We start from the raw sequence: 27,954 nt of genomic DNA on the forward strand, positions 1-27,954 counted from the left end.
GCCTGCCTCTCCTATTAATTATTAATTGGGGATTGTGTGATTGAGAGGGATTGAATCTTCCATGAATACAAAGGAACAGGACCAGGTGGAGGGATTCAAATGAAGCTTCTGACCCAGCTCTTTCAGGGCTGTTCAAGGATGATGGCCAACCCAAGTCCCACCATATCCCACATGAGTCCCACCAGACAAGTCAGGAGACGCTTTCCTCACACCACCCTGCTGGCTACAGGGCCATGGGACTTATTAGAGTGTTTTGGGATTGTGCAAGACTTGTGGGATGCACAGGAACAGGAGCAAAGTGTGCAAAGGAAAGGATAAAGGTGATCAGTAACTCACTCTGTGTGTGGGAGTGCTAAAGCCTCGGGGGTCTCTGTGGTCATGATGACCCCAAGATGTGTTAGAGAGTCTCTTTTCCCAGCCCAGCAGCTGAAGAAGGAGTCAGGATTCTTCTTTTCTCATTCTCAAGGTTGTTTACTGTTTCTTATCTCTAACGTTATTTCTCTGGCCTGCTGAGGTCTGTCTGGCAGGATGGTTCGTGGCACACTGGCCGCCCTTGTGGTGGTGTTATCTTTTATACTAAAAAATACATGTGCATTATTTACAATAATTTCCCAATACCTATCACCTATGTTAGGCAGTGAGATTCTACTCTAAACCAATCTAAAAGTGCCAACATCACCCAGAAGATGGAGGCTAGGAAGAAGAAGGAGAAAGGCTGGACACACCCAGATTCCTCCATCTTGCCTCCTGAACCCCCACTCCAAAAACACCAAAATTCTACATTTTCACCCTGTGATAAATTCACTATCATTCTATTCAAACTGTTGTGGCTTGTAACTCTTCACACAAAGTTGATAATTGTTTCCATGGGTTAGAATCAAAGGCAGAAGTGTTTTTGACTCCGTGCCAAGGTCTCTGAGCCCCCTGCCAGGGTCTCGAGTACTCCAGGGCAGCCAGAGGAATTTCCTGGATTCCAACACTAAAGATTTGAAGATGGACTAGCTCCAGATTATTCTCTAAATTTGGGCCCCTCCTTGTGCTCCAGCTCCATTCCCCACCATGTAAGTCCAAGGAGCCAAACCAGCAGAAATGCTGCTCCAAGCTCCACCCAGTTTACGGGGCCAGAGAAAGGATGGAAGACCCATATTCCAACAGCACAGCTCAGGCAGGGGCTGGGAGTCACAGCTGAGCCAGAATGGGGCTCCTGGTGGTGGTCAAGGCCAGTGAAGGTGGTCAGGGCCCTCACAGGGCATGTAAGAGTGTTCAGAATTCTCCACATAGTGTCACCACAGCAGGGAAGGCATCCCAGCTCCTGGTGCCCTGATATCTCCCAGCAGGAATTCCCCATGGCACTGATTCTTCCCCTGCCCAGTCCCTGCAGCACACAGGGATCCCTAACACGGGGTGGGTGTGGATTGTGCAGTTGAAGGGAGGTTAAATGGTGAAGTTTCATGTCCTGCTCTCATTTTGAGACCCCTGCTGGGTGCCTGACTTTGCAGCTCACTGATCTCTGCTGTTGGGCTTGTTTGAGGCACGTGGAAGTGCATCCACATGAGTTTGTGGTGAAAGAATTCTATTATTAGAATGAAGGGGGTGGAAAGGAGTGAAAAAAAACCCACCTGCCAAAAAAAACCTTTTTTTTTTTTTTCTTTCCTTATCTCTTGAGCCTAAATAAATGCTATTGGCTGATTCGGGATGCTGGTAGTAATATTTGCCCTTCCCTTTTTTGGAGGTAGATGGGAGGAAGTGGGCTAAAAATTGCAATATCAGCTCCTAACCTCGGGTCAGGTAAGCCAGCTGTGCTGCAATGGAAAGGATGGCAGTGCCTCAGCTTTGCTATAAAATGGAGAGAACAACTGCCTTTCAGACACAAGCAGGGCCGAAAGGGTCTCAGAGAAGGAGGATTCTCTTGTCCTATCACCCTACCATCCACCCAAAGCAGCAGGGAGGTTACCATGGCTTTCAGCAGCTCTGCTGGGGTAAGTACTTATATCTAAAATAAAGGATAAGATGCATTTGCTGCAAGAGAGAAAGCAGGGTGCAGATCTCCTTATTTGTGCAGAAAATCCTTTTAGTCTTGCTGGGAGCTGAATGGGATGCTGGGTTTTTCTGATGCAGCTGCTTGGTGCTTGAGCAACAAGGGTGTGATGGACTTATTTATTTATTTATCTATCACTCATTATTTATTTATCTCTCACTCATCAGCCCTGCTGATGTGGGATTGGCAGAGTCCTTTTTGCAGACAACGCTATCAAAACTGCTGAAATTTCACTGTGGATGCAATTTGAACTCCAACCTGGGTAGCATTTGCAACACTGTCAGCTCCTGTGATTTTCTGAAAAGCCCTGCATTTATTTTGTCTTTTTTTTTAGGAACTGGACTTAATGATCCTTGTGGTTCCCTTTCAGTGTAGGATATTCCATTATTCTATTATTTACTGCAACTCTGTCTAATGGAAATGGCCCCAGAATCCCAGATTTTCTTGGGAAAAGGGCTATTTCCAGCAGATGGCTGTGGGTGGCCAGTTTGGCCGGTTTTTACTGTCCTGAGAAAGCCATGGCTAGGCAAGGTTTTAAGCTTAGGGGTCAGCTGAGTCCTTACCCCAGTTTTTAGATGAAAAGATGGCGCTGTGTGACCACAGAGTAGGATCCTCATAGCTTGTTTGACAGATGCTCTTCTTGGTGCAGAATCAACAGTGAATCAGAATTTAAATCAGAGTTTAGCATCAGTTATGATGAGTTTTATTAACATCATTTTGCTATTTACTCATCCTGGCCCATTTAACATGAACATTAGTATGAAGATGGTCCAGTCTAACCAGGACTTGGCTCTTTGTGCTCTCTCTTTCCTGACTGGGCAGGACTAACAACGCCTTTCTCTCTCCCAGTTCACATCACTGGTTTTGGTGCTGCTTCTAGCCCTCACTGTGAGGAGCTCACCCCACAGAAAGGCTGGTGCCTCTGCCAGGCTGAGGGAAGGTTGCCTGAACCAAAAGGATCCCAAATTCCCCACAGCAGTGAACGTTGACATCCGGATCAGCAACTCAGACCAAGCCTTTGGGATGATCCATGATGTGAGGAACCGGTCTCTCGCTCCTTGGGATTACAGGTAACTGTTCTGGTGTTCTCTAAACTGTGAGGGCTGTGCCACACCACAAATGGTGTTTTGTGGTGACTGTGGTTCATTCTCAGTGTATGCCCAGAGTCCCATGAATATGGTTCTGATGTTGGCTGAGATTTCTTCAAGAGAAACTGTTTGCAGTGCAAGGGGCTGTCACTGGAATGGTTCCTAATCATCTTGTCAGTCTTTATCAATCACAGAATCATTGAGGCTGGAAAAGCCCTCTGAGGTCTTTGAGTCCAACCATTCCCCAGCACTGCCAAGGTCACCATTGGCCCATGTCCCCAAGGACCACATGCACATGGCTTTTAAAGCCCTCCAGAGATGGTGATTCCCCCTGGGCTGTTGTGCCAGGCCTTAACAATTCAGGGAAGAAATTTTTCTTAATATCCAATCTAAACCTCCCCTGGAGCAACTTGAGGCTGTTTCCTCTTGTCCCTTGTTCCCTGGGAGTGGAGCCTGAACCCCTGGCTGTCCCCTCCTGTCAGGGAGCTGTGCAGAGCCACAAGGACCCTGAGCCTCCTTTTCTTCAGGCTGAGCCCCTTCCCCAGCTCCTTCACTGCTTTTTGTGCTCCAGATCATTCCCCAGCTCCTCTGAGTACCTTTCTAACTCCTCTGCCCCAAGCTTGTAGTGTTGCATGGGGTTGAAATAATAATGAAATTAATTATGCCTCTAGGAAAAGAAGATGTGAGTACATTTACATTTCACATTTTCCTAATAGAAAGAAACATCCAAATGCTGAAATTAAGCCCAAACAAAAATGAATAGGCCAGTTGTGAGTTCTGTATTATTTAACCCAGCCCCACTCCATTCATCAGATCCTAAAAAATGGTACAGCAATATTACCCTACCAGTGCTGAATCAATTTCTGGGAAATCATTGTAAAACCACTGAGGATAAGGAAATCCTTTGTGTCTCACAGTGAGAAAGCACAGGTTAAATCGGATGATAGAGATATAAACTTGAAGATCCTACCAAACCACAACATCAAGGTGTGTGGTATTTTTGGAGTTCCCCGTTGTGGGGAGGAACAATGAATTTGACTTTATGTTTTTAGAAGGCTAATTTATTACTTTATGGTATTATATATTATATATTATATTATACTATAATAATACTAAAGAATAGACAAAGGATACTTACAGAAGGCTTAACAAGATGCTGATGAAAAACTTGAGACTTTCAAGAGCCTCGACACAGCTGAACCATGATTGGCTATTAAGTCAAAACATTTCACATGCTGGATAAACAATCCTCAGCCACATTCCAAAGCAGCAAAACACAGGAGAAGCAAATGAGATAATATTTGTCTTGGTTTCAAAAGACAGGTATTTGCTAAGGAGGGCAGGAGCCTCCCCTAAAATGGAAAATGTAAACCCTTCCCCCCTTCTTTTCCAAATTGTCATAAATTTTAAATTAAGGGGCTCTTAGGCAAAAAATATGGGAGCAGGGAATAACAATTCTTTAATAGGGAAAAAAATAAAAAGATAAACAATGCAGTAAACTAAAACAACACTGACAGAGTCAGAACACAGCCTGACACCCTGTGGGGTCGGGGTGTTGGTAGCAGCCCAATTGGAAATGTGGCTGCAGCCCTCCTGCAGTGTCAGATGTGGTTCTGCTGGAGCAGGGATCCTGTAGAAAAGGGGTGTAATCTTCCTCTGAAAATCCAGGGGAAAAGAGCAGCTGTTCCTCTGGGAAATCCAAGAGAGGAAAGCACTGCTGGTGTTCCAGAATCTCCAGATTATATCCAGGTAGCAATGCTTGGCTCCTCCCTCTGGGCGGAACATTTCACAATGGGATGCTGTAGCTCTTATCAGTCATGCAGTGACATTCAACAGCCTGTTATCAGATGTCTCCACAGTTATGGAAGAGATAAGGAAAACTGCCCACTTAACAGAAGACAGCTGCCATACAGTGTCACAGACATCTTTTATCAAAAATTCTTTCTTTGGGGTTTTTCCTCTTGAGAAGCTGAGAGGATTCAAGAACAAAATGTAAACAATGATTATCTGCTGCTGTGGAATGCAACAGGTGGATCTGTGATTGGCTCGTGTTGGCTGTTTCTAAGTAATGGGCAATCACAGCCCAGCTGGCTCGGACTCTCTGTCTGAGACACAAACCTTTGTTATCATTCCTTCTTTTTCTATTCTTAGCCAGCCTTCTGATGAAATCCTTTCCTCTATTCTTTTAGTATAGTTTTAATATAATATATATCATAAAATAATAAATCAGCCTTCTGAAACATGGAGTCAGATCCTCATCTCTTCCCTCATCCTCGGACCCCTCGAACACGGTCACAATACAGATGGTAAATAGAATATAATTTGCTTGACAATCCAGGACAATATTGTTTTCCTTTTTCTCCGAGGCTTCTCAGCTTCCCAGGAGAAAAAAATCCAAGCGAGGAGACTTTTCCAAAAAAATATAACAGTGTAACACAAGTGCTTAAATCAGTTTTGTGTCCATGTTCCCAGGCTGGATGAGGATCCCGACCGCTTCCCGCGGGTGATCGCCGACGCCCAGTGCCGCCTGTCGGGCTGTGTGACCCCCCAGGGGCAGGAGGACCACGGCCTCAACTCGGTGCCCATCCAGCAGCAGATCCTGGTGCTGCGGCGGGAGCAGCGCGGCTGCGTCCCCTCCTACCGCCTGGAGAAGAGAATCATCACCGTGGGCTGCACCTGTGTCACCCCCGTCATCCAGCACCAGTCCTAGCAGCAGCCATCAGGACAGGCAGTGTGGAGAAGAGGGAGTAAATCCCATAAAAATCCCTCTGGTGGAATCCCACAGCTGCCCGCCTCGCATTCCAGGAATTTAACTCGTCATTCCCCTTTCAAATTGTCTCCTGAAAGTCATGATTCTTGCTGTTCATTTATGGATTTCATCATGAAATATTGTTCATTTATGGGTTTCAGGATGGGGATCGTTGGTAGCTGGTGGTGGAGGGGAGGAAGAGTTTCTTTTGTGGCCCTAGGCAGTGAGAGGGGAAAGCAGTGATTTTTTAAAACTTATTTTTCATTGTGGTTTATATCAGTTTGGTGAATCAAACGAATTGGAGTTTCTGAAATTGTCCTTGGCAGTAAATTGCTCTAATTGAATACCTGTCCACCAGCACTGCCACAAAAAATTCCTCATCCTGCACCTTCCTCCCTCCCTTCATCATCCCTATCCCATTTCCCTTCTCTGGCCATCCCTGCTCACTGGTGTCAGTCAGACATTGGTGCCACCAGGCCTGGTTGTCACCACAGTCTGGGTTTATGTCACTGCTGCAATTGATTTATTTCAAAGCATTTTGGGAGGCAATTGATTCCACTTGTTGAGTGCTAAAATGGCAAAGAATCAACAGATGTCTATATTTCTATTTATGTCTTCTATTTATGGCTGTATTTATGATTCTGTGTGGGCTCAGAGTATAAAAAAATTAATATGTATTTATTCAATAACTTATATGCTGAATAAAAATAATATTTTATTTAAAAAATGGTTTTTCATGGTGGTTCGGACTTACAACTGACACAGACAATGGGTTTGTGCTGCAGTAGCACTGAGAGATTTTGGCACAGGTCAGGTATTTTCCTGTACAGTAAGATGAGTAAGAAAGAGAAGAAGAGAACTTGCAGCCTAAATAGATGAAAAGACACAAAGAAGAGGCTGAAAGCAGTGAAGGGAGGTTCTGCAGCCAGTGGTGGCAATGGAATGAGGCATTTTAGACCTGTGAGATGGTCTCTAGGGATGGTGGGAAAAGAGACGGGAGACATCACATTCCAGGGCTGCAGCGAGAATTTGGGATGGGAAAGGTCTGTCCTATCCCCCTCCAGGCAAGCTTTCTCCCCTATAATAACCCTCTGCTACCCCAGCTGAATGTTTGGCTGAGCAGGAATGCAGGGAGATGCCAGATGGCTTCATCTCACTGCTCCCCAGCCAGGGAATTCACAGGTGCTGGATGGGATTAAAGGGGTGGATGAGGATCCCTCACATCCAGGAACCAGGAGCTGGACCTGCAGGGCGTGGTTTGCTGCTGGGCTGAGGTGTCCTGCCTTAGGAAATGAGGAATTGCCCTTTCCCTCCCTGAGCTGCATGAGGAGCACAGCCTTGCACAGATCACTGCTCAGGAGCTGGACTGGGTGATCCTTGTGTGTCTCTCAGGATGTTCCATGATCCTATAACTAGCTACTATTTTATCAAATTTCTGCAATATTGCTTTTTTTGACATTGCTCCTCTTTTATCCAGAGCAGAGCTAGGCTCTCAGACTTCTGAGTTTGGTTTTTGCTACAGGAGGTTTTAAGCCTGCATTTCCTTTTACATTTAAATCAAGACAAACCCATGCAAACATTCTAGTATTTCATTTTGACTGCATAGAAACCACTTTAAATCAGATCCACCTGGTGCAGGTAGACCCTGGGTTTCCTCTCCAGGGTGGGTCAGGTGAGTTGTTGGGTCTAAATCAGTCAGGCCAGGTTGGGCAGGGCTTTGGGCCACCTGGGATAGCAGAAGGTGGCAGGGGATGGAATGAGATGGTCTTTGAGTTCCCTTCCTACCCAAAACATTACACAGTTTTGTGATTTCACAATTCTCTGATGTCTCCTCTTGTTGGGATTGATGAAAGTTTGACAAGAAAGTTTAAAAGATATGCATGCTTGGCAGAAAGATTTTTTTGAATGTAGAATCTGAAGAAGGAACAGAAATGAAAGCAAGTTTTGATATAGAAGAAAAGAATTGCTGAGTCTTAGTGGATAACTAAGAAGGCAAAGGGTGTGCTAGTTAGAAGGGGTTTTTATGGCTTAGAGCCAAGGATAAACTCACCACAAACAGATGTTTTTACCAAACAGAAAGAGAGCACAGGCAAACAAGACTGCCAATGTTGCAAGCAGAAAAAAGGTCTCAGAATTTTCCACTACAAGAAAAATGAAAAACAACTTTTATCTTAAACTGTAACATACTAACTTTTTGTGATTGGAGAATAGTAACATGAATATGGTAATTACAGTAGTTATGATAGGCTATAGATAATAGTTAAGGTATAGATTGGTTCTTCTGTATTAAGATGCTCAGCAAAGAAAAGTATAGAATGCATTGTAACCAAAACCAAAGAGTCTTCAGGCTTGTCTGCAGCTGGAGCTGACAGCTGTAGGCACAGCTCTGTCACCCACCACCCTGGGCTGCTGTGACACCTTGGATGGAATAAACTGCATTTTGAATTCCCCCATCTCTCACCCAGGCTCTCTCATCCTCTGGTGCTCTTTGTTGAGTTGGGCGTGTTCTGTGCCCCGTGGGTCACCGGGAGCCTCTCCAACCATCCGTGGGTGCCCTCCTCGCTCAGTCAGGAGCATCTGCCCCCGTTTGTGGCAGCAGCTGTTTCGTTATGACCACTGAGCTCTTCTTGTGGTGCAGAGCCAGCCCAGGGAGGCGGCTCCTGCTCTCCTCCCTCAGTAACCACTGACCAGGAAATCGCAACCCGCTTCTTACTCCTGACCTACTTCTCTCCACAAACCTGCCTCCTGGGGCTGCCCTCACTTGTTTTTCAGGGAGAAAACCACCTTACATCTCTCCTCTCGATTGTAATTACTTTGACACTGGGTTCGTGGCTTCATCCTGTGCTGGTGCTCCTAAACACCCACCAGCTTGCCCTAAGAGTGGCCCTAACTGGATGGATAATGAAGTGGCTAATTAGGAAAATACACAGATGGCTAATTAAGGGAGTTTCACCCATGGGTCATGAGGTTTTGCAGGCAGAGCTCTCAACTGCAAACCACATACCACTCAGGGAGGCATTGCTTGTACGTGGGGTTTGTTTCCTCCTAATGGCATCATTCTTAGAGTGCAGCAGCTTGTAAATACAGGCCTGGTTATTTTTTGGGTGCTGGTTTTTGCTGCCAGCAATCTATTAATTTGGGGGTTGGAACTAGATGATCTTTAAGGTCCTTTCCAACATAAACCACCCTGTGATTTTATGAATCAGAGAACACAGCAAACAAATTTTAGCTTCTTGTAAACAGCACAGTCATATCAGCACCGAGAGTGAGTGCAATTCACAGCTTTTGCTAAAGGCTTTGCTTGGTTTGTTCCCTTTGCAGCAGTGGCCCCTGGGTGCCCAGCTGGGCATCTCTGGCTCTGCAATGGGGCTTGGAGCATCCTCCAGGGGCTGGGATGTTTTACCAGGAGGAGGAGAAGACGCAGCTGGAGGTTCAGCAGCAGTGCCACAGTGTGTTCTTGTAACCTGTTGGGCTAAAGCAGCCTCCAGTCACAGGTTGGTGTCTGAGCCTTGTGGCCTTTCCCATTCCTTTTCTCTTCTGATTTCCTCTTCCTAACCTCCTGCCCTTGTTTTTGGCTCACTGCCCCCCTTGGCTGTGTGTTCTGGCAGCTGATCCTGGTGCGGCAGTTCCTGTGGGATGTTGGATGGAGCACAGTGCAGAGCTCCCTGCATTACCATGGGCTGGGGGGCACAGCAGTGACCCAGTACAGGTAGATGCCTCCTCCCAGACCTATGCTGTGACCTGTGGATGTGTTGATCAGGAAGTATCTCAGGCCTTGCTCCTGGGAGTGTTCAAAGGGACTGGACACCATGGCAACCTTTTCCATAAAAATCGCTGCTTTGAAAAGTGTTACAAAATTAAATATGTAAAGAATGCAAAGGTTGCAAGTGAAAAAGGTTGGAGAAAACCAAGAATTATCTGTTTGGTAAGGCAGAGGATTAATGGCCGGAAAGCTGACATGGTTTATTGGGAGTTTGACATTACAGGCAAAATTTTAAGGTGATCAGCAATTTTCTGATCAGTTCAGAAATTCTCTGGAAGAGCAATTTTCTGATCAGTTCAGTGGGGATCTGTGGGTTGGTGCCAACATGATGGGTACAGATAATAGGATGAGTTTCTGTATCAGCTGCAGGTTCTGGAGATGGCCCAAGAGACCAGACCAGAATCCTGGTGTCTCCCATGTCAGCATCACCTCCAAAACAGGAGACTTTCCTTGACCTTCCCTGTGAGGGTGGTGAGGCAGTGGCAGAGAGAACCTGTGACTGTTCCATCCCTGGAAATGTCCAGGCCAGTTTGGATGGGCTTGGAGTAACCTGGGATAGTGGAAGGTGTCCCTGCCCATGGCAGGAGGATGGAATGAGATGATCTTTAATGTCTTTTCCAACCCAAACCATTCTATAATGCCACAATCTCCTTTTGCCTCCATCTCCTTCTCCCTTTTCCTGCTTTGATATTATTTTTAACCTTGTGCTCTAGAAGAATGAGTGGGCTGATTCTGCATTTCCTACAGCACTGTTGCAAGGCAGTGACAAAAACATCCCAAATCTGCCTAAAATATCTGTGATTGTCTGGCACCACTCTGCAGAGCCAGAGCTGTTGGTGGGGATGGGATGGGCTGGTGCTGGCTGTCAGGAGCTGAGGAGATGCCAGCCAGGCTCAGCACCAGACACAAACTATACTTTCTGCCTTTGCTGCTCACAAAGAGGAGTTCCAGGAGCTGGACTTCAATGATCCTTCTGTGTCCCTTCCAAATCAGGATATTCTAGGATTAAAAACATTTTTCATATTTTCTAATTATTCCCCATACTTCCAGGGCTAGATAGGGGCAGCAGGTTCAGGTCCTCAGCTCTTCAGAGAAATCCCTTCTTGCTTTTGACATAATTGTTTATTTATTCTTCCTTCAGAAAAGAGGCTCAGCTTTTCTACCTTTTCTTATAACTTCAACAAAATATTAAAAATATGTTTGACGCACTTTGGGGCTCATAGACTGACAGAATGCTGTTTTCTGGGCACAGCTTTCTATGAGTGAGTAAAATCAGTACCATCATGTTTCTGTTTATCTGCATTCTTAGTAAGCACAGTATATTTGTATCATGATCAAGATTTCCAGTTCTGGTAAATGAATAAAGATGGTTTATCTCCTCTCTAACTTGACCCTGTGATTTTTCAGGGTTGCTTTTTATTTCAGACTTCTGAAACTTGTGTTCTTGGCCCTCATTACAGCTGAATCTGCAGCACCTTTCAGAAGAATCTGGTTTCCATCCAGATTGCTTTGATAGGTGGCAATGATGAGCGTGATTATTGGCAAAAAATCCAATTTCAAACTTCCCTTTCTGCTGGGTTCTACTCACAGATTGCCAAGACACTGCTGCTCAGGTTTTGCAAACTGACATGAAGCTGAGATGGGGAGCAGTGCTGGACTGGAAACGTTTATGTGGGAGAGGGTTTTGCAGCAATTTCGCCCCGCTCCCTCCAAAGACAATATCACTTAAGAGCATCAAATTAGCAGAAATTTGCACTGAAACTCTTGAAAACAAGGAGGAACAATCTTTACCTGTTGAACCTCAAACTGATAAGAGCTGTGCATGGGTGAAAAAGGAGCTCTACTTCCTTTGGTGTCTCATTGTGTCATTTTTGATTGTAGAAGGATAAGTACACTGATGAGGTCACCCTAGTCAGGATGCAATGGTTTGGGATTATTCTGCACCTTTCTAACTGAACACAGCAAGGAAGGAAATCAGGAAGGAAAATCTCTTGGCTGATGGTGCCAGGAGTTCCTTGCAGTAGGAAAGAAAGCAGTCCTTTGGCCCTATATATCCAGTTTATTAATAAACCTATTAAATGCTTCTGCAGGAGCATGTAGAACACCCAATCAGCCTGTAGGTGTGAGCACAAAGTTGTCCAAATAAATAAAAGTGGTTCTGTCCTAAGGCTCAGATTTAGTGGGTTGGTAAATGGTTTAACAAAAACCATGCTGGATTTTTGCAAGGGAGTGTATCTCCACTAAGGCCAGGTTGGATGGGGCTTGGAGCAACCTGGAGTTGTGGAAGATTTCCTTGCCCATGGCAGGGGTGTTGGAACTAAATGACCTTTAAGGTCCTTCCAGCCCAAACCACTCCATGATGATGACACTGATCTGTGAAGTTAGTCAGCAGAAAACTGTTGGCTTTTCCGTGCTCCGGCTGTGTCAGCTCTTTCTGACCTTGTTCTGAGGTTTTCCACCTCAGCATAGCTCTCTCAGCATTTTCCAGTCCCCACTACACATGTGCCAAATCCAGGTAGTGGCATATGACTTCCAGGGAAGAAAGGATTGGACTTTCTGTGATTTTAACTGTTGGAAGTTACTTGGGCTAATTGCAGATCATTTGACAAAACTTATAGGAGTGATAGGACATTAAGAGGTTATCTAAATGACAAGGAATCAGTTCTGTTTCCATCTTCCTGGACTAATATTTATATAAATCTTTGAAAACTTTGAAGGATGAGTGTTCCTTGATGCTTTTTGTTTTAGGTTTTTTGTTTTTTTTTTTTTGAAGGCCATTCTTGCTTAATACTTGTGGGACTGTCAGCTGGGTTAAATAAACTTCAGGACCTGCAGGAGAGCTTACGGAAGAATAACTGGAGATAAGGTCAGAAACTAGCTAAGTTAGGATCACACACACTCCTAGATTCCTATGTTTAGGCAAAGTTATATCAATGTTTGAAGGTATCTGAAGATGTGGACAGGAGTTCATTGCTGTGATTGCAGGTACTGTGGTCAGCCTGAGTTAATCAATGTTTCCTGGGCCCAGTGTTTATCTGCCAGGTCAGGGAATGGTGTGGCTGTGCTGTGGGTTTGGGTTACAGGAGCTGACCCACCTGGAGAAGGTTAGGGAGGGTTTGGGCTCACTGGAACAGCTGGAGAGAGTAATTCCCAGTAGCAAAAGTTGGGATGATCACAGCTGGATCGGGAGAAGATGCTTTCACCTGAGAGGAGCTTCCCTCTGGTTGGAGACTCTCAGCCCTGAGCTCTGTTCCTCTACAAGTTCTGTATTTTCTGTTGCATTTGCTGGTGCCTCAGCAGGGCCACACCTCCCAGAGACAGCAGCAAACAAAACATCCACATCTTCACCAGCCGGCCTTGCCCTCTGAACCACAGAACATGTTCACTGGGGCACTTTTAACCCAAATATGCTTTAAATAAACCCGCCTGCTGTGCCAGACACCCACCCACGCAAGCGCCATCCAACCGCGGCTCAAGTGCTGTGTCAGGGTGCTCCACTTTTGAAGGGCTGAAAACGTGTTGGACAGACATGAACACAGAGAAAAATCATGATTGCAATCTGCCAGATGTGGTTAATTGCTTCAGTCACCCACCTGACTCTCATGAGCTTCTCCCAGTGTACCCAGGTGGTGTCTCTGCTTCATGGAAAATGGGCTGGGCTGAGATTCAGGTGACTTTGGGGTGAAATTAAAGCTCAGCAGGGGAAATGCACTCGCTGTTTTAGGGGAGGGAGTTTCTTTCCCCCCAAAGAAGCATTCAAAGTGTTGTGTTGAACCCATCTTTACAAATCCTTTCCAACTGGATAATTAGCTGTATAACTGGGTAATTACCCAGCAGAAATCTTTTTTTTTTTCCTTGTCAATCTTTAATGTGAATCTCTTTGATGCCATTTTATAAATAATTTTCCTCCAGGTATCTTAGCTTCTCTATTGGTAAAAGAGTGTTTTCCCTATTTTTTTTTTCCCATGGGCTTTACATTTACTGCTGCAGAGGTAGATGTTATCAAGAGAGTTGGAAGATATAACATCATGTAAATCTCTTTTATGGTCATGATAGAGTGATTTCTTGCACTCAGGAAGAAATCCTTCCTTCTTTATCAGGAACACTTCTTTAGAAAGAAAGGAGAATACCAAAGAGATTTTCACTGATTTCTTTTTATTACATAAAGATAAATAAAAATTACCTTAATAATTAAAAAAATATATATTAGGATAATACATTATTACCACGTTTTCCACCAGCATAAATAGACTTACATAAATAGACATTTCAAAGTGTAAACTAAAGATGGGGAGAGTTCCCATTACTTTTCAACCTGACACATGAAGGAGTCTGTGTAGAAGGGGCTAACAGCAGGCTTGCTAGCTAAAGGAGCAAGAAGAAGCTGAGAAATAAGAAGTTGATAAGGAGTTTTTTTCTAAGGCTGTAACTAAGGAGACTGAGAGAAGAAAGATAAGAGAACTTTGCAGCTAGATGAAGTATTTTCAGAAAGTTAGTTGAAGTCACTATAACTTTTCACTAATAGTATTATGTTGACTTATTGTAGTCAACAGTTAGAGTAGAAGAAGCATAAAAAATTAGAAAGTGTATAAAAGTCAGCCATGTTCAATAATAAAGAGTTGCCAGCTGAGACTGCTTGTGGTCTCTGCTTTGTGTCATGACTGCGACAAGTCTGGATACTGAATTTGTGAAGTTCAAGATTTTGGGGGAAAACATTATTTTTTACCCAAGATGCCTAATTTTCAATATATTCTGATGTATCCTTAACAAATTTTATGGCTTGATTCAGCTTTTTGGACGCTGGATCAGGCCCCTTCCATGCAAGAAGCTCCCCGTGGCTCCTCGCCCTTGCACCTCCAGCTCCCTTCAGGCCTGGTGCTGCACGAAGGGGGTGACACAGGTGCAGCCCACGGTGATTTTTTTCTTCTCCAGCCTGTAGGAGTGCTGGCAGCCCCTCTGCTCCCTGCGCAGGACCAGGATCTCCTGCGTGATGGGCACGGAGTTGAGGCCGTGGTCCAGCTGCCCCTCGGGAGTGACGCAGCGGCGGTGCCGGCACTCGGCGTCCGCGATCAGCCGCGGGAAGCGGTCGTGGTCCTCGTCGATCCTGGGGGGTGGCAGCAAAGGGAGTGTTTGAACCCAAAGGGAGAACAGTCTGGGTGACTCTGGGCTCCCTGCTTGGGAACCTGTGCATCCTGGGGGGTATTGCCTATGGGGGAACAACAGGTTCTCCAAAATTCTCCATGACTGCAGGTTTTTCCGAAATAAAATGTGAAGACTAGATATTGGATAGTTTTAAATGTATCCCTGCATGCAACTGCCTTTGCAAAGGACATTCTTTGAGCTGGCAGTGACTTTGAAAGACTTATCAGAAATTATTTGGGCTTTCCAAAGTGTTACTCCAACTAAGAAGTTACAAGTTACTCCAACTCACCCCCATCAAATCCTTCAGTTCCTCCCCAAGACGTGAAATGTTGGTGTTAAACCACTGTTGAATTTGGTGCATTATTAACCATCAGAGGTGTTTTTAAATGATGTTTTATATAAAAAAGCTTTAGAAGATAAAGCTTGCCCCAGTGTACAAATTAATTACTAAATTATAAAAGTAGTTTGCCTTGCCTTCTGTATATTGCCTATACCATGTGGGATTTTTTGTGCTACTTTCTGTGCTGGTTCTCTTTCAAAGAGGATTATACAGACACGGATACTCCCATATTTCTAAAATTTCTGAACTGTAAAGCACTGAAAATAGAGATGAAATCACTTTCTTGGCCAGGGCATCCAGTGTTTTTCCAGGCCATAGGGACGGGGATCATACCTGTAATCCCACGGAGCCAGAGAACGGCTGCTGACATCTGGACTGGTACTGGTGTCCTGGTTCGTGCTGCTGATGCTGAGGTTGACTCTCACAGTTTGGGGGAATTTTGAGTCTTTTGGGGTCAGGCATCCAGCAGATGGTTTCTTGAAGAGATTCTCTGGCTTGAGCCCAGGCTTGATCACCTTCCCCTGGGCAGGACTGCTGGCTGACAGCACGGCCAGCAGCACAAGGAGCAGGGGTCTGAGCTGGAGAGAATTGGTACATTTAGGACACAAGACAGGTATGAAATTCATCCACAGTCAGCCTAACAGGTAGCTAAAGCCCCTTCTGCAGGTTGGAGTAATTATGGAGAAATATGCCTTATGTCACATCCACTTTTCATCTCATTAACTGATTCTTAGAGTGCTGACAGTTATATTTACACCCAGTTGCTGAAATCTGATTGTAATGTTAAATTATAGAAAATAATATAATACAGAAGATAGCAGAAAGGGTGTAACAAAAAGAAAGATACTCTAAGGTTGAGTTTTCTATGTATTTCTTGCCTCAGAAAATGCTGTGGGAGCTCCATGTCACTGATGTGCAGTCTCATTGCTGCCCCATGAGCATTCTCACATTTTAGTTTTTTAATTATTAATTATTTAAACAAGCATTTCAAAGGTGGGTGCAGATCCCTATTCCATCTATTACAATTTAAATATACCTCTGTCAAACTGGGGGAAAATAAACTCAGAATTCAAGTTCTTACCAGAGAAGCGCAAAAAGTTGGAGACATCTTCCTTCCTTCTCTTATTGCTTCTTATCCTTGTCCTGGGCTCTGCTGAGCTGGAGGTGTCTGGGCACATCTGCTGCTGGACCTTTTATAAGGGTTTCTGGGCTGTGCTAAATAATTTGGAGTAGGTGTTTTTTTCCCCCAGCCTGAGGTGTGGTTTCTGACCATAACCTAAATTAAGAAGTGTATGCACATAGGTTCCATTAACACAGGTGGAATACAGGATATATCTTAGATCTGTAGATGATGTCATTCCTTCAGCCATGTCACTCAAATGGTGACAAAACCACAAATGTTGCAAGTTTGTAAGTGCAAAGTGTTTGATTTTAAATCGGGATGCCCTAGGTATCAAACCCAAAAGTCGCGGGCACAGATTTGGATCTGTTCACTCCTTGGTCGGTCCGATGTCTTTTCACCCTGAATTGGGCAGAGGTTGGACAGCTGGCCACCATCAAATTGCTCTCATATTCTACTCATGGGCTGTAATTTTTCTTGATGTCTGAGGAGCAATGTCCCTGCTCAAGCTCAATTCTTCTCTGAACTGAACTACTTTTGTTAATGATTAAACCTCAGGTGTAATATCTCAGTGTTGATCGGAATGCTTGGTGATAGCGAGTTCCCAAAAGTCAGTCACTCTCCACATAGGAGAAAAAAATGAGTGAACTTTGTTTTGAGCTTGCCAACTTTGCATTTTGCTTTCATTTTCCTTCTATTGTGCTATGAGGCAGTGTTTTGTTCCTAAGGAAAGGAGTTTGGGAAGTGTGGTGGATGTAGTTAAACATCCATTTCCTAAGTTAGGGAGAGGACAGAGGGGTTCCAAGGAAACTTTTTGAAGGCTGAGAGATGCAAAATGACACAAGACACAGGTAACCCAGAGGGCTGTGGCTGCCCCTGGATCCCTGGGAGTGTCCAAAGCCAGGTTGGACAGGACTGGGAAAACCTGGGATAGTGGAAGGTGTCCCTGCCCATGGCAGGGAGTGGAACTGGATTATATTTAAGGTCCCTTCCAACCCAAACCATTCTATGATTTTAGGATTCTATAACATCAAGTTTATTCTCTGGTATTTCTTTTTTTAGGAAACACTCCCATCATTTTGCTCTGACAGTGGGTTTCAAGAAGCTCAGAAGTGCCCCACGAAGTGACTGTCAATGCAACATCCTTGAGCTGCTGATCAGAACATTTCCCAGGTGTAATTTTAGTGGGCTTTTCAATAAAAATGATGTGGAGAAGGTACAGATTTTTTTAATATTTGCTTAATATTTATATCTAAGTCCAAATTTTACTCACCTTGTGCCATCCAAAGGAGGATGCAAATAAGGGTAGAATTTAGTTTGCGGGTTCTGGGATACCCATGACCTACATCCGCTTGTTTTAAAGATGCTGATGTTTCAGAAATTAAATGTATATTTCAGTTTCCCTCTTCAAGTTAGAGAAGTGCAGGTTAAAGGAAATGGTCCCCTCAGAAGGGGTTTTCTCTATTGCAATTTACTGAAATATCCCTTCAAAGTGGGTCAGTTAAATTGCCAATTTTAGAAGCAAAATACGTTTTTGAAAGCTGACAAGGCAACGGAAGGTCAGGTTCAACCAGCCTAACCCTAAATTGTCTACCTTAAATGCGTCAGTGGTTTGGGTTACCTAAGCAGCTGAAAGGTGAATAGTTTAGCATTTGAACATGGCTGTGGCACCACAACATTGCAATAGCAAAAAAAAAAAATTCCATGGTTTGTATTGGAGCATGAACGCATTTGTTGGAAGTTGTCGTAGGCAAGATATGAAGGTCTGAGGAGAAAATGTACCTCTTGAAATTTCTGATTTCAAGATTTTTCCAAGCTCCAAATAATTATTTTGTAATTCTTAATGCTCTGAAGTGGAAAAAAAAAAAAAAGAAAAAAAATATTTTCCTCATGAGATTAGAAGTTACCCCAAAGGATTTGTCTTATTCTGACACGTAGCTTTCTCTTAGCTAGAGATCAGGAAACTGGGACACTAAAAAAGGCTTCCTGAAACAACAACAACAACAAAAAAATTAAAAGTTATCAAAAGCCTTTTGAAATGAAACCTACTCTTTCTCTTGGCTCTGGTGAAAGCTTTCTTGAGAGTACTTTATTTAAGTACTCTCTATTTAAGTACTTTACCTGGCTGAGATTCCTCAGGCACCCAAATCTGAGTGTGTTGGCATTTGATGACACTTTGTTCCCTCAAAGACTATCTCAGAATCACAGAGTGGCTCTGCAGACCCAGCAGCACCCTCAGGAGGAGCCAGGTGTCACCAAACCCAGGGACCCACCCTGTGGCATCTCCTCCTCAGCATCAGTGAAATTGTACAAGATTCATTAAATTAAAAATTAATTAATTAATTAATCAATTTATTCATTAATCTAATAGGAGCCTTCCTCACCTTCCATGCATGCTTTCTTCCTTCTGGGAGGGGGAAGGAGGGGTCATCCAAGGGTTTGGGTTGGAAGGGACCTTAAGGATCATGCTGTTACCATCCTGTTATATCAGTACCCATCCCGATCTTTGGTGAACTCCCTACAAATACATTTCTAGAGACAGCTTTTGCTTTTACAGTCCTGGGTCTTTTCCACTCTGCATTCAGATTTGATGCTGAAATAGAGGCACTGAATTTCATTCAGACAAACTCTGTCATCTCAGTGATGAAAGAGACCCATACCAGTCCCAGACTTTGTTGTGCTGTTTCTTTTCATCTTCATCTTGGAACACAAACCCTGTGAGGAATGACTGAGGGAGCTGGGGGTGTTTAGCCTGGAGAAAAGGAGACTCAGGGGTGACCTCATCACTCTCTACAACTCCCTGAAAGGTGGCTGTAGCCTGGTAGGGTTGGTCTCTCTCTCCAGGCAGCACTGACAGAACCAGAGGACACAGCCTCAAGCTGCACCAAGAGAAATATAGGCTGGATATTAGGAAAAAAGTTTTTTACTGAAACAATATCAAGTTGTGGAATGGGCTGCCCAGGGAGGTGGTGGAGTCACCATCCCTGGATGTGTTTAAATAAAGACTGGATGTGGCACTTGGTGCCATGGTTTAGTTGAGGCTGGGACATGGGTTGGACTCAATGATCTTGAAGGTCTCTTCCAACCTCGTGATTCTGTGAATCCAAGACTCCAGATCACTCCTCTGACCTTTCTTCCAGCAGTCCTTGGCTGTTTTGCTCCTTATTTATAGAATCACAGAATACCCTGAGCTGGAAGACACCCATTTAACACCAGTATCATCCAGTCCAGCTGTTTGTGCCAGCCTCACAAACCCTGACATTCACCAAGGAAATACAAGATACCCCAGAAAACAGCCCTGAGAGCAGCAGCATCTAAACCCTGGGTAGCTGAGCTGTCCAGGTGAGTCCTTTGGGAGCAGAGAAGGACACAGGTATAAATCTGACCTTGGGATGTGTTTGGGTGGCAAGAACAGATGGGAAAGCTCATGGGTAAATTAGTTTCTTTTGGTGTTTATCCCTTGCCATGGGCAGGGACAAATTCCACCATCCCAGGCTGCTCCCAGCCCTGTCCAGCCTGGCCTTGGACACTTCCAGGGATCCAGGGGCAGCCACAGCAACCATCCAAATGCTGGAGCTCTGGAGTCCTGACTGAACTTGCTATAAATTAAAAGAAAACTTTACACATTTTTTAAATTGCCATCAGTTAAGTTTATGATACTTCTGTAAAATAAGATTGGTTTTTATTTACAAGCAGGAACACACTTATTTTTTCTTTCTGGAGAGAATGTATTTTTTTTTCCTTTTGAGTATATTATATAAATCCCTATAAATACAGCAGCAGTCTCCCTTCATACAGGTAATACAATGCAATACATACAAGTATTGCATGACCCACTCTGCATTGTGGGGGTAATTTCTAGGGTTAGACTAAGCCTGAGTTCAGTGGTGATCTGTGAGAAACTCAGAATTTGAGAAAGAACCTGGGAGGGGACACGACCAGGACAGCTGCCCCAAGTTATCAAAAGGGATATTCCATACCATGGGATGTCAGCTCAGATAAAAGCTAAGAAAAGGAGGAAGGGGGTGCATTTGTTATTTACAACATTTGCCTTCCAGAGCAACTGCTCCATGTGCTGAAGCCTTTCTTCCCAGGAAGTGGCCAGACATCACTCAATGATGAGAAGTAGAGAATAAAATTATCTTTTTTTCTCTTTGCTGGTGTACAAACTTTTACTTCTGTTATCATAAACTGTCTTATCTCAACCCAGGAGTTGTTGCCCATCTTATTTTCTCTCCCTTGTCCAGCTGGGAAGGGAGAATGATAGAGTGGATCAAGATCCTTCCACCACAAACCTGGAGAAGAGAAGGCTCTGGAGAGACCTCAGAGCCCCTTCCAGAGCCTAATGGGGCTCCAGGAGAGCTGGAGAGGGACTGGGGACAAGGATGGAGAGACAGGACACAGAGAATGGCTTCCCACTGCCAGAGGGCAGGGATGGATGGGATATTGGGAGGGAATTCTTGGCTGTGAGGGTGGTGAGGCCTTGGCACAGGGTGCCCAGAGAAGCTGTGGCTGCCCCTGGATCCCTGGCAGTGTCCAAGACCAGGCTGGACAGGCCTTGGAGCAACCTGGGATAGTGGAAAGTGTCCCTGCCCATGGCAGGGACTGGAATGGGATGTTCTCTAAAGGTCCCCTCTAACCCAAACCATTCCACAATTCTATGAAGTCACTGCACCAATCTCCCACCCCTTGATTCTTACGCAGGAGACACAGCAGAAGAGACAAGTCCTGTTTTTTCCTCTGTTAAACACCTGTATTTGTATTTGTCCTCCCCAGTCACTGCAGTGCAGTAGAAATTATCATCTCCTACTTCATTCCTAAATTTTCCAAGCACATCTAATGGAGACCACAGTCTCACATCAACTGTGGTTGCTGCCACAGTATTAGTCCTTTGCATGACTAATATCTAATGGATTCTCAGTAGCTGGGAAGCCACCTTTAAGAAAATGAGCTGCAAAGTGACATTTTAAGAAAGGGACATTTGTGGAGCATTGAGAAGTTGGTGCTATTTGCCCAAAATCCAGCCCTTACTTTGTGTTCCACCACTCACCACTTCCAAACCAAATTAAATTCAGAAAACTTGTTTTCTCACCACTATATCCCTGCATCCCAGAGCTTAAACTCAGAGTTGCCAGGCAGGTCTGATTAGGCAGCCTGCAGAAATAAACTCATTTCTACTGTAGCCATTTTCCTGCTCCCAGGTAAAATCTGAAAATCTTGGTCATTCATTATGGAATAAAAAAAAAAATCATAGAATCACAGAGGAGTTTGGGTGGGAAAGAACCTTTAAATGTCACTCCAACACCCTGCAAAGAGCAGCATCTTCCACAACATCAGCTTTTTCACAGCCCCATCCAACCTGATCTTGAATGTTTCCAGAACCTTTTCTTTTTAAGAAGGGAAGTTCCTATTTTTCTGTTTTTTCTTGCAGAGCACTCACTGCTGGCCACAACATTTTGGGTGCAAGAATGTGTCAGAATCCAAATTTTTACAGAATAAGTGACTCAGAGCAGTTTTGGTGAGAGTTATAAAAGCACCAGTAGGATCCTGATTTTTGAGCCCTTTCACCTCACTGTGGTTCAATCTGACTTGTTTGGTGTTTTTTCGTTTTTTAAGCAAGTAATGGAAATTCACCACTTTTCCAATCATATGCAAATTCTGACCACAGTGCAATGAAGTTTCCAGAACTATCCCAGGGAGGGATTTCAGAGAATAAGCACTTCTGAAGGTTTCCTCCTCAGAGATGTGGCCTTGTGAAGGTGGGATGGGGACCATGGGTGGGTGACAAAAACTCTGTGTCCCATGTTAACCTTTAAAATGCCTAAAACCAGACCTGATCCTTCTGTGCTGATGGATACAAGGGCAAATTGAATAGGTATGTGCCAGGCAGAATGGGCCATCCCTGATTCTTTTTCTTCTGGCTGCACTGGCTGTGCTGAGCCCAGCTGGGCTAGAAAAGGAATTGTGGTCCTTTGTTTCAACCAATGTACAATTCTGAATGATTGTTGCCTTTGAGGGCTTAGGGGGTCTTTTAGAAAAGAGACAGCAGATAATGATGGGAAAAGGGTAAATGATTTTAAACTGGCAGAGGGCAGGTTTAGATGGGATATGAGGAAGAAATTGTTGCCTGTGAGGGTTGTGAGGTCCTGGTGTGCCCAGAGAAGTTGTGGCTGCCCCTGGATCCCTGGAAGTGTCCAAAGCCAGGCTGGATGGGGCTTGGAGCAGCCTGGGATAAGTGGAAGGTGTCCACCCATGGCAGGGGATGGAACTGGATGATCTTTAAAGATCTTCTCCAACTCAAATCATTCAATGACTCTGTGATTAGTGGGAACAAGACAAATGGGGTGAGAGCAATAAGCTTCTGGAGGATAGAAAATAAAAGTTATGGCTGATGAGAGGTTGATATTCTGATTGCTCTTCACATTACCTGTGAAAGCCACTCTGTTCTGAGCAGTGGAAGATTGTATAAATATCCAAGACTGACACGTGCAACTACAAGCAAACTGTTTTCCCTTTAATCAGTTAAGGAATTGCTAAAAGCTCTTCCATTGTAGTAGCTGAATTTCCTCTCTCTTTTTTCACATTTTCCTATATATATATATATATGTATATATATATATATATTTTTTTTTTTTTTTTTTTTTACTGTGAAGACTGAACTGCTAAACTGAAATGTACCTACACTTCCACCACAGAGAAATCCTCTTGCTACTGCCTCCACCCACAGCTTCCAAAGCCTGTAAAAACCTTCCTGCCATCCCTTCAGAGACTCAGCTCTGCTGCCTGCCCAGGTGGTACCCTGGGCACAGCAGCAGTGAGAGAGATGCCTGATATCACAGGGCTTCTGTGGTGCACAACATCTGATGGCTGATAAGCAGCTTTTGTGAGACACACGGAAGGCAAAGTACCCAAATGTCTCATCATCCCAGCCTGAAGCTGGTTTGCAAAGGATTCAAGCAGGGCTTTACCATATAAAGTTGCATCAGGCAGAGTTAATCAGGTGATGGTGTGAATGCTAATCAGAATGTTAATCAGGGTGATTGCTTATCTGTCCTATTTTCTTTCTTGGTTTGCAGCAAAGGGAAGATTGGCAGAGGTTTTCTGCATGTTTGCAGGAGACCTTTGCTCCTTCAGGGGAGAATAAATGAGGTTTTAAACTGGATTAAATGGTCTCACACCCTGAGCGAAGCTGGATATAGCTGGTGGAAGAGCAGATAAATGGTGATAGGTCAAGAGGTGGGTCTTGGTCTTCTCAGAAAATAATTATAAAGAAAGAGGAGAGAACAGTGTTGCTCTTAGGGTGCTCAGTAATCACCAGAGATCCTCCTTGATAATGATGCCCTGATTTTGTGTGGTCAGTGACTGTTTTTGAAAGACTGGAATAATGAAGTGAATTATATTAAGTTTACAGAAGTCTTCCCTTTTGAATCTTTTCAATGTAAATATACAGGCATATATATGTTTATTTCATGTGGGGAAAACTGGCTTCTGGGATGAATGAAGTGGTTCCTGAAAACTGGCAGTTGTGGCAATTAATGCCCAATAAAATTGCACTTTATTTCACACCTATAAACACTCTGCAGAGTGTTCTGAAGGTGGATTTGATTTGCACCCTTGTTTTCATTTACCTTGAGCAGGGGCTTTGCTCAATGCAGAATTGCTGAAGGCTGTTTCCAAAGGGGTTTGGACTTTGGGTCTCAAGTAGACAGAAATTGTATCAATTTTTGTACTTCTGAAGACATGGGAACATTGGTCGTTTCTAAGAATTATTTCTTTCCTGAATTTAGTAATTTTTGATCCTGGTTATCTCATAGTTGTTTGGCTGATAAAATTCAAAGAAAGAATGTGGTTTTTTTCAATTAATCAGTGTAAAAAATCATGTTATCAGTGATGAAGGGAAATGAGAGAAGGTGATAGACAATCACTGAGTGTGACATATGAAAGTGCTGCTGTCCACACTCCCCTTCATTCCTGCTGTGCCAGGACTAAATCCCAGGGATGCTCCTGTCTTACAGAGCTTGGCAGAGGATGGAGTGAGATTGTCCTGCTGTGCTCATGGCATGGCAGAGAAAGCTGAACCGTGGTAATTTCAACACTCTGTGCTATTTCTTGCTTTCCAAAACATTTTTGGTGGGACAAAATGGTTCATAAATTCACCAGAAAACAAACTTTTTTTTTTTTTTAATAGCATAATTTAACAGGGCAAGAAAATGGATTTTTGGTCCTTCTTGATGCAAGATGGTTCATTCCAGGTCATCATCAAACACAATTATGAGCTTTGAGTATTCAAAAAACCTTTCCTTTTAATAGTTGTTGGTGTTTTCTATTGTTCCTTATTTATGCAGTTTAAGCAATATCTGGCTGGAATATCTAGGTTTAATGATTGCTGAAATGCAGGAGGAACAGAAGATGAGGAGAATTTCCTTTGCCAAACTACCCTAATGCAAAGGATGCTTACCAAGATTGAACATCATATCAAGAAGCTAAATTTTAATTTCTATCTTGTCTTGTATATTATATTTTCCTAATGTTATTGAGCAAATAGACACAGGTACTTTTTTCCCCACTCATATTTTTGACAAGATTTCTCTGGGGTACTTGGCAAGACAGTTGGCTGAAATCTCTTTTACTTTTCAAGTTGTGGGACTATTTCCACTTATATCCTGGTTCTTCAGGGTTTTCTTTTTATTTGGGGCTTGCTCTGTCCACTCTTGGGAGGCTCTGGGGATCCACAGCTCAGTACAGTGCTCGCAGGTGTCCTCTGCTGAGCAAACCCAGCTTGTGTGGAGAGGACATGCAGTGAGATATGAGGTGTTAAAAATCCCTCTTTGACTCTTTCCCAGGTAAAAATGACATCAGTTGACATCAAATGCTTAGAAACCCCTAGGGATCTAGGACTGAAATGGGGGATCTCAATGGTTAAGATGCATAGACTGTCAGGGACCACAGAGTCCTTGCCCAGGATGAATTAATTGTGTATCTGGAGTGAAAGGGAATAGAATAATTGACTGGTTTGGATTGGAAGGGACTTTAAAGCCCATCTCATTCCAACCCCCTGCCATGGGCAGGGACACCTTCCACTATCCCAGGTTGCTCCAAGTCCCATCCAGCCTGGCCTTGGACACTCCCAGGGACCCAGGGGCAGCCACAGCTTCTCTGGGCACCCTGTGCCGGGGCCTCACTACCCTTGGAACATTTTGTCTTTTGACCTGAATTTACTAAACCTTCTAGACTCATGAGCCTTTTGTGTGTCTGGGTTTTCCAAACGACATTGCTGAAAAAAAATGAAGTAGTTCTCCATTGCATTTGGGAAGATACGCAATTCCTGACCTTAACAGAGATCCAAAATGCTTTGGAACAGAGTGATGCTACTCCTCATCCTGCTGCATCCATTCTCTTTCCTCCCTATCCAACCAGCAAAAAATAATGGTTTAATGGATGACGCATATAAAGAACTTATTTTGATACACATTTGTTCATTTATTTATTAACTGCTTTGAATTTTTTTTGGTGGGGGAAGATGGGAAACAACCAGCTGAGCTGAACGTCTGAACTTAGATCAGAATTCATTGCCTGGCTCAGAGAACAGGTCAGCAAAGCCATTTTCAAGTTGCTTGGCTGTTTTTCTTCAGTAGCTGCAGTGTGGTGTGGGTGGGAAGATTCAGAAGATACCTCTCATGGGAGATGTGTGATCTGGTGCATGTTATGGTTGAGTGGATATGGGATAACTGATGTCACAAACCTTTGCTGTGAAGATAATGGTTATTTATAGGTTCTTCTTGCATTAAATAAGTAAAAAAGACACTTACACACAGAGGATTTTCAAGAATATATTACCAATATTCTTTATGATTATTTTTAATAATTTAATCATGGATTACTTGGACTGTCAGTCCAAGCAAAAGGTAGGGTGTGGATGCAGGTTTGATAGGGAAAGAGAATAAAGATGGTTGTGGCTCCGCAGATCCACATTGATTTAGAAATCTGCTGACTGTTTCAGAGCCAACAGCTTTGTATGTGGTATTTTGAGCCTCTGGTAATCATGGAATGGTTTGGGTTGGAAGGGAGCTTAAAGCTCATCCCATTCCAACCCTCCTGCTGTGGGCAGGGACACCTTCCACTAGGCCACTCCAAGCCCCATCCAACCTGGCCTGGAACATTTCCAGGGATGAAGGAAATACTGTAGCAGCCCTGTTTGTAGTGATGCTTATGAAAACCAAAAACCTATCCCAAACTTTTCCAGGTGCCCATCCCCAGGTGCACCTCTGGAGACGCTTGGAGCGGCAGCGGATCCATCCAGCAGGAAGGGCTGGTGGGGCAGAGCTGAGGCGGAGCTTTGCTGGCTTGGTGTTTTCCACACTGCTATAGCTGGTTGAAGGGGACCAAACCTCCGAGGAAGACGGGCTTGGTTCCGTTTGACCAGCCAGAGCAGAGCATAGCTCCGGACTGTGGCACGCGCTCGGCTCCGCTGCTCCCAACCTGCAACGGGAATGGGACACGTGAGACCAGGGACACAGGGACTGACCTCTGCTCACGGGGACAGCAGGGTGCTGCAGCACTTATGGCACCACCTTGGAGACCTCACCACTCTCCACAGAACCATGGAATGCTTTGTGTTGGGAGGGACCTTAAAGATCGTCTCATTCCATCCCCCCTGCATGGCGGCACCTTCGTACTACGCTTTCCTTCCAGCTTCTTTCTCTTTCCCTATTCTTCCTCTCTTTCTTTTTCTGCTTTTTAGTTTTTTAAATAATGAGAAAAAGGCAAAGTGGGAGGGAGGAAAGACCCCTCCTTTGTCCATTGAAGGGGAGTCACCTGCCAGTTGTCAGTCAGGCATCACTTTCCAGAGCCACCCTGAGCCCTCCAGCTGTACCTGGAGCCTCAGCAGGGAGACAGCTGCCAGAAACCACGAGCAGCAGGGCGTGGGGCAGCTTCCAAACAGGACAAAAGCAACATTTTTCCTGCCCTGTGCATAGGCCCCTTTCCATGAGGATGTGGTTTTCCGGGGACTTAGAGTTGTTGGATCGTTAAGGTCAGAAAAGGCTTCTAAGATCATCCAGTCCAAGTGACTTGACATGTTTTTGTCTGAAAAACATTTTGATTAGGAGGAGGTTTTGCTTTCCTTTTCCTTTCCTTTTCCTTTTCCTTTCCTTTTCCTTTCCTTTTCCTTTCCTTTTCCTTTCCTTTCCTTTCCTTCTCCTCTTCTCCTCTTCTCTTCTCCTCTCTTCTCCACTCGTTTCTTTTAATTTCTTTTCTTTTATCTTTTCTTTTATCTTTTCTTTTATCTTTTCTTTTATCTTTTCTTTTTTCTTTTCTTTTTTCTTTTCTTATTCTCTTTTGTCATCTCACTGCTGAGTGTTGGGAGGAATATTATTTTGAGTAACCTCTGGATTCCTACGCTCGCTTCATACTTTTTCTTTGCTTGTTGGGGTATTCATTAGCAAGGGAAGCATCAGCAACTTAAATTCAATATTCCCTATGGAAACATCTACCTTACTGCCAAGGAAACACCTCCTGCAAGCTTCCAGTTACAAAATTCACTTCATACTCTGCTCTGTCAGCACTAGAATGTTGCAAACTTGACAAAATTTGGGAAGAAAGAGAATTTTTACCTTCTGTCATGGTCTGGGTGTGGTTACACAAGTAGAGGAGGGAGGAAAGAACAGAGTTAAACCAGTGGCCTTGACCCCCCAGACAGGCTGTAAGTTTTCCCA

At 44.1% G+C, this 27,954-nt stretch overlaps 2 protein-coding genes across 2 annotated transcripts; one reads left to right on the forward strand and one right to left on the reverse strand.

Moving 5' to 3' along the window:
- The first annotated feature begins 1,955 nt into the window (after positions 1–1,955).
- LOC128947504 (interleukin-17F-like) lies at positions 1,956–5,836 on the forward strand. Its single transcript, XM_054291779.1, has 3 exons — positions 1,956–1,979; positions 2,888–3,108; positions 5,599–5,836. The coding sequence occupies exons 1-3, from the start codon at positions 1,956–1,958 to the stop codon at positions 5,834–5,836; spliced, it is 483 nt and encodes a 160-aa protein (XP_054147754.1).
- An 8,668-nt stretch (positions 5,837–14,504) lies between these two features.
- On the reverse strand, positions 14,505–27,862 carry LOC128947450 (interleukin-17A-like). Its single transcript, XM_054291709.1, has 4 exons — positions 27,853–27,862; positions 26,629–26,719; positions 15,454–15,693; positions 14,505–14,742 (listed from the first exon to the last, which is right to left on the reverse strand). The coding sequence occupies exons 1-4, from the start codon at positions 27,860–27,862 to the stop codon at positions 14,505–14,507; spliced, it is 579 nt and encodes a 192-aa protein (XP_054147684.1).
- Positions 27,863–27,954: the final 92 nt, after the last annotated feature.

The sequence above is a fragment of the Melozone crissalis genome, unplaced genomic scaffold (assembly GCF_028551555.1).
Source record: "Melozone crissalis strain CALT ecotype California unplaced genomic scaffold, PUWL_Pcris_2 ptg000106l_1, whole genome shotgun sequence".
NCBI lineage: Eukaryota > Metazoa > Chordata > Aves > Passeriformes > Passerellidae > Melozone > Melozone crissalis.

Excerpts from the sequence above, each read along its gene's own strand:
- LOC128947504 (XM_054291779.1), top strand. The coding sequence starts at position 1,956 with ATGGCTTTCAGCAGCTCTGCTGGG. Across the intron at positions 1,980-2,887 it reads CTTTCAGCAGCTCTGCTGGG|TTCACATCACTGGTTTTGGT; the intron begins GTAAGTACTTAT and ends TCTCTCTCCCAG. Across the intron at positions 3,109-5,598 it reads CTCGCTCCTTGGGATTACAG|GCTGGATGAGGATCCCGACC; the intron begins GTAACTGTTCTG and ends CCATGTTCCCAG.
- LOC128947450 (XM_054291709.1), bottom strand. Across the intron at positions 15,694-26,628 it reads CAAGCCCGTCTTCCTCGGAG|ACCCCTGCTCCTTGTGCTGC; the intron begins GTTTGGTCCCCT and ends TCTCCAGCTCAG. Across the intron at positions 14,743-15,453 it reads CTGGCTCCGTGGGATTACAG|GATCGACGAGGACCACGACC; the intron begins GTATGATCCCCG and ends GCCACCCCCCAG.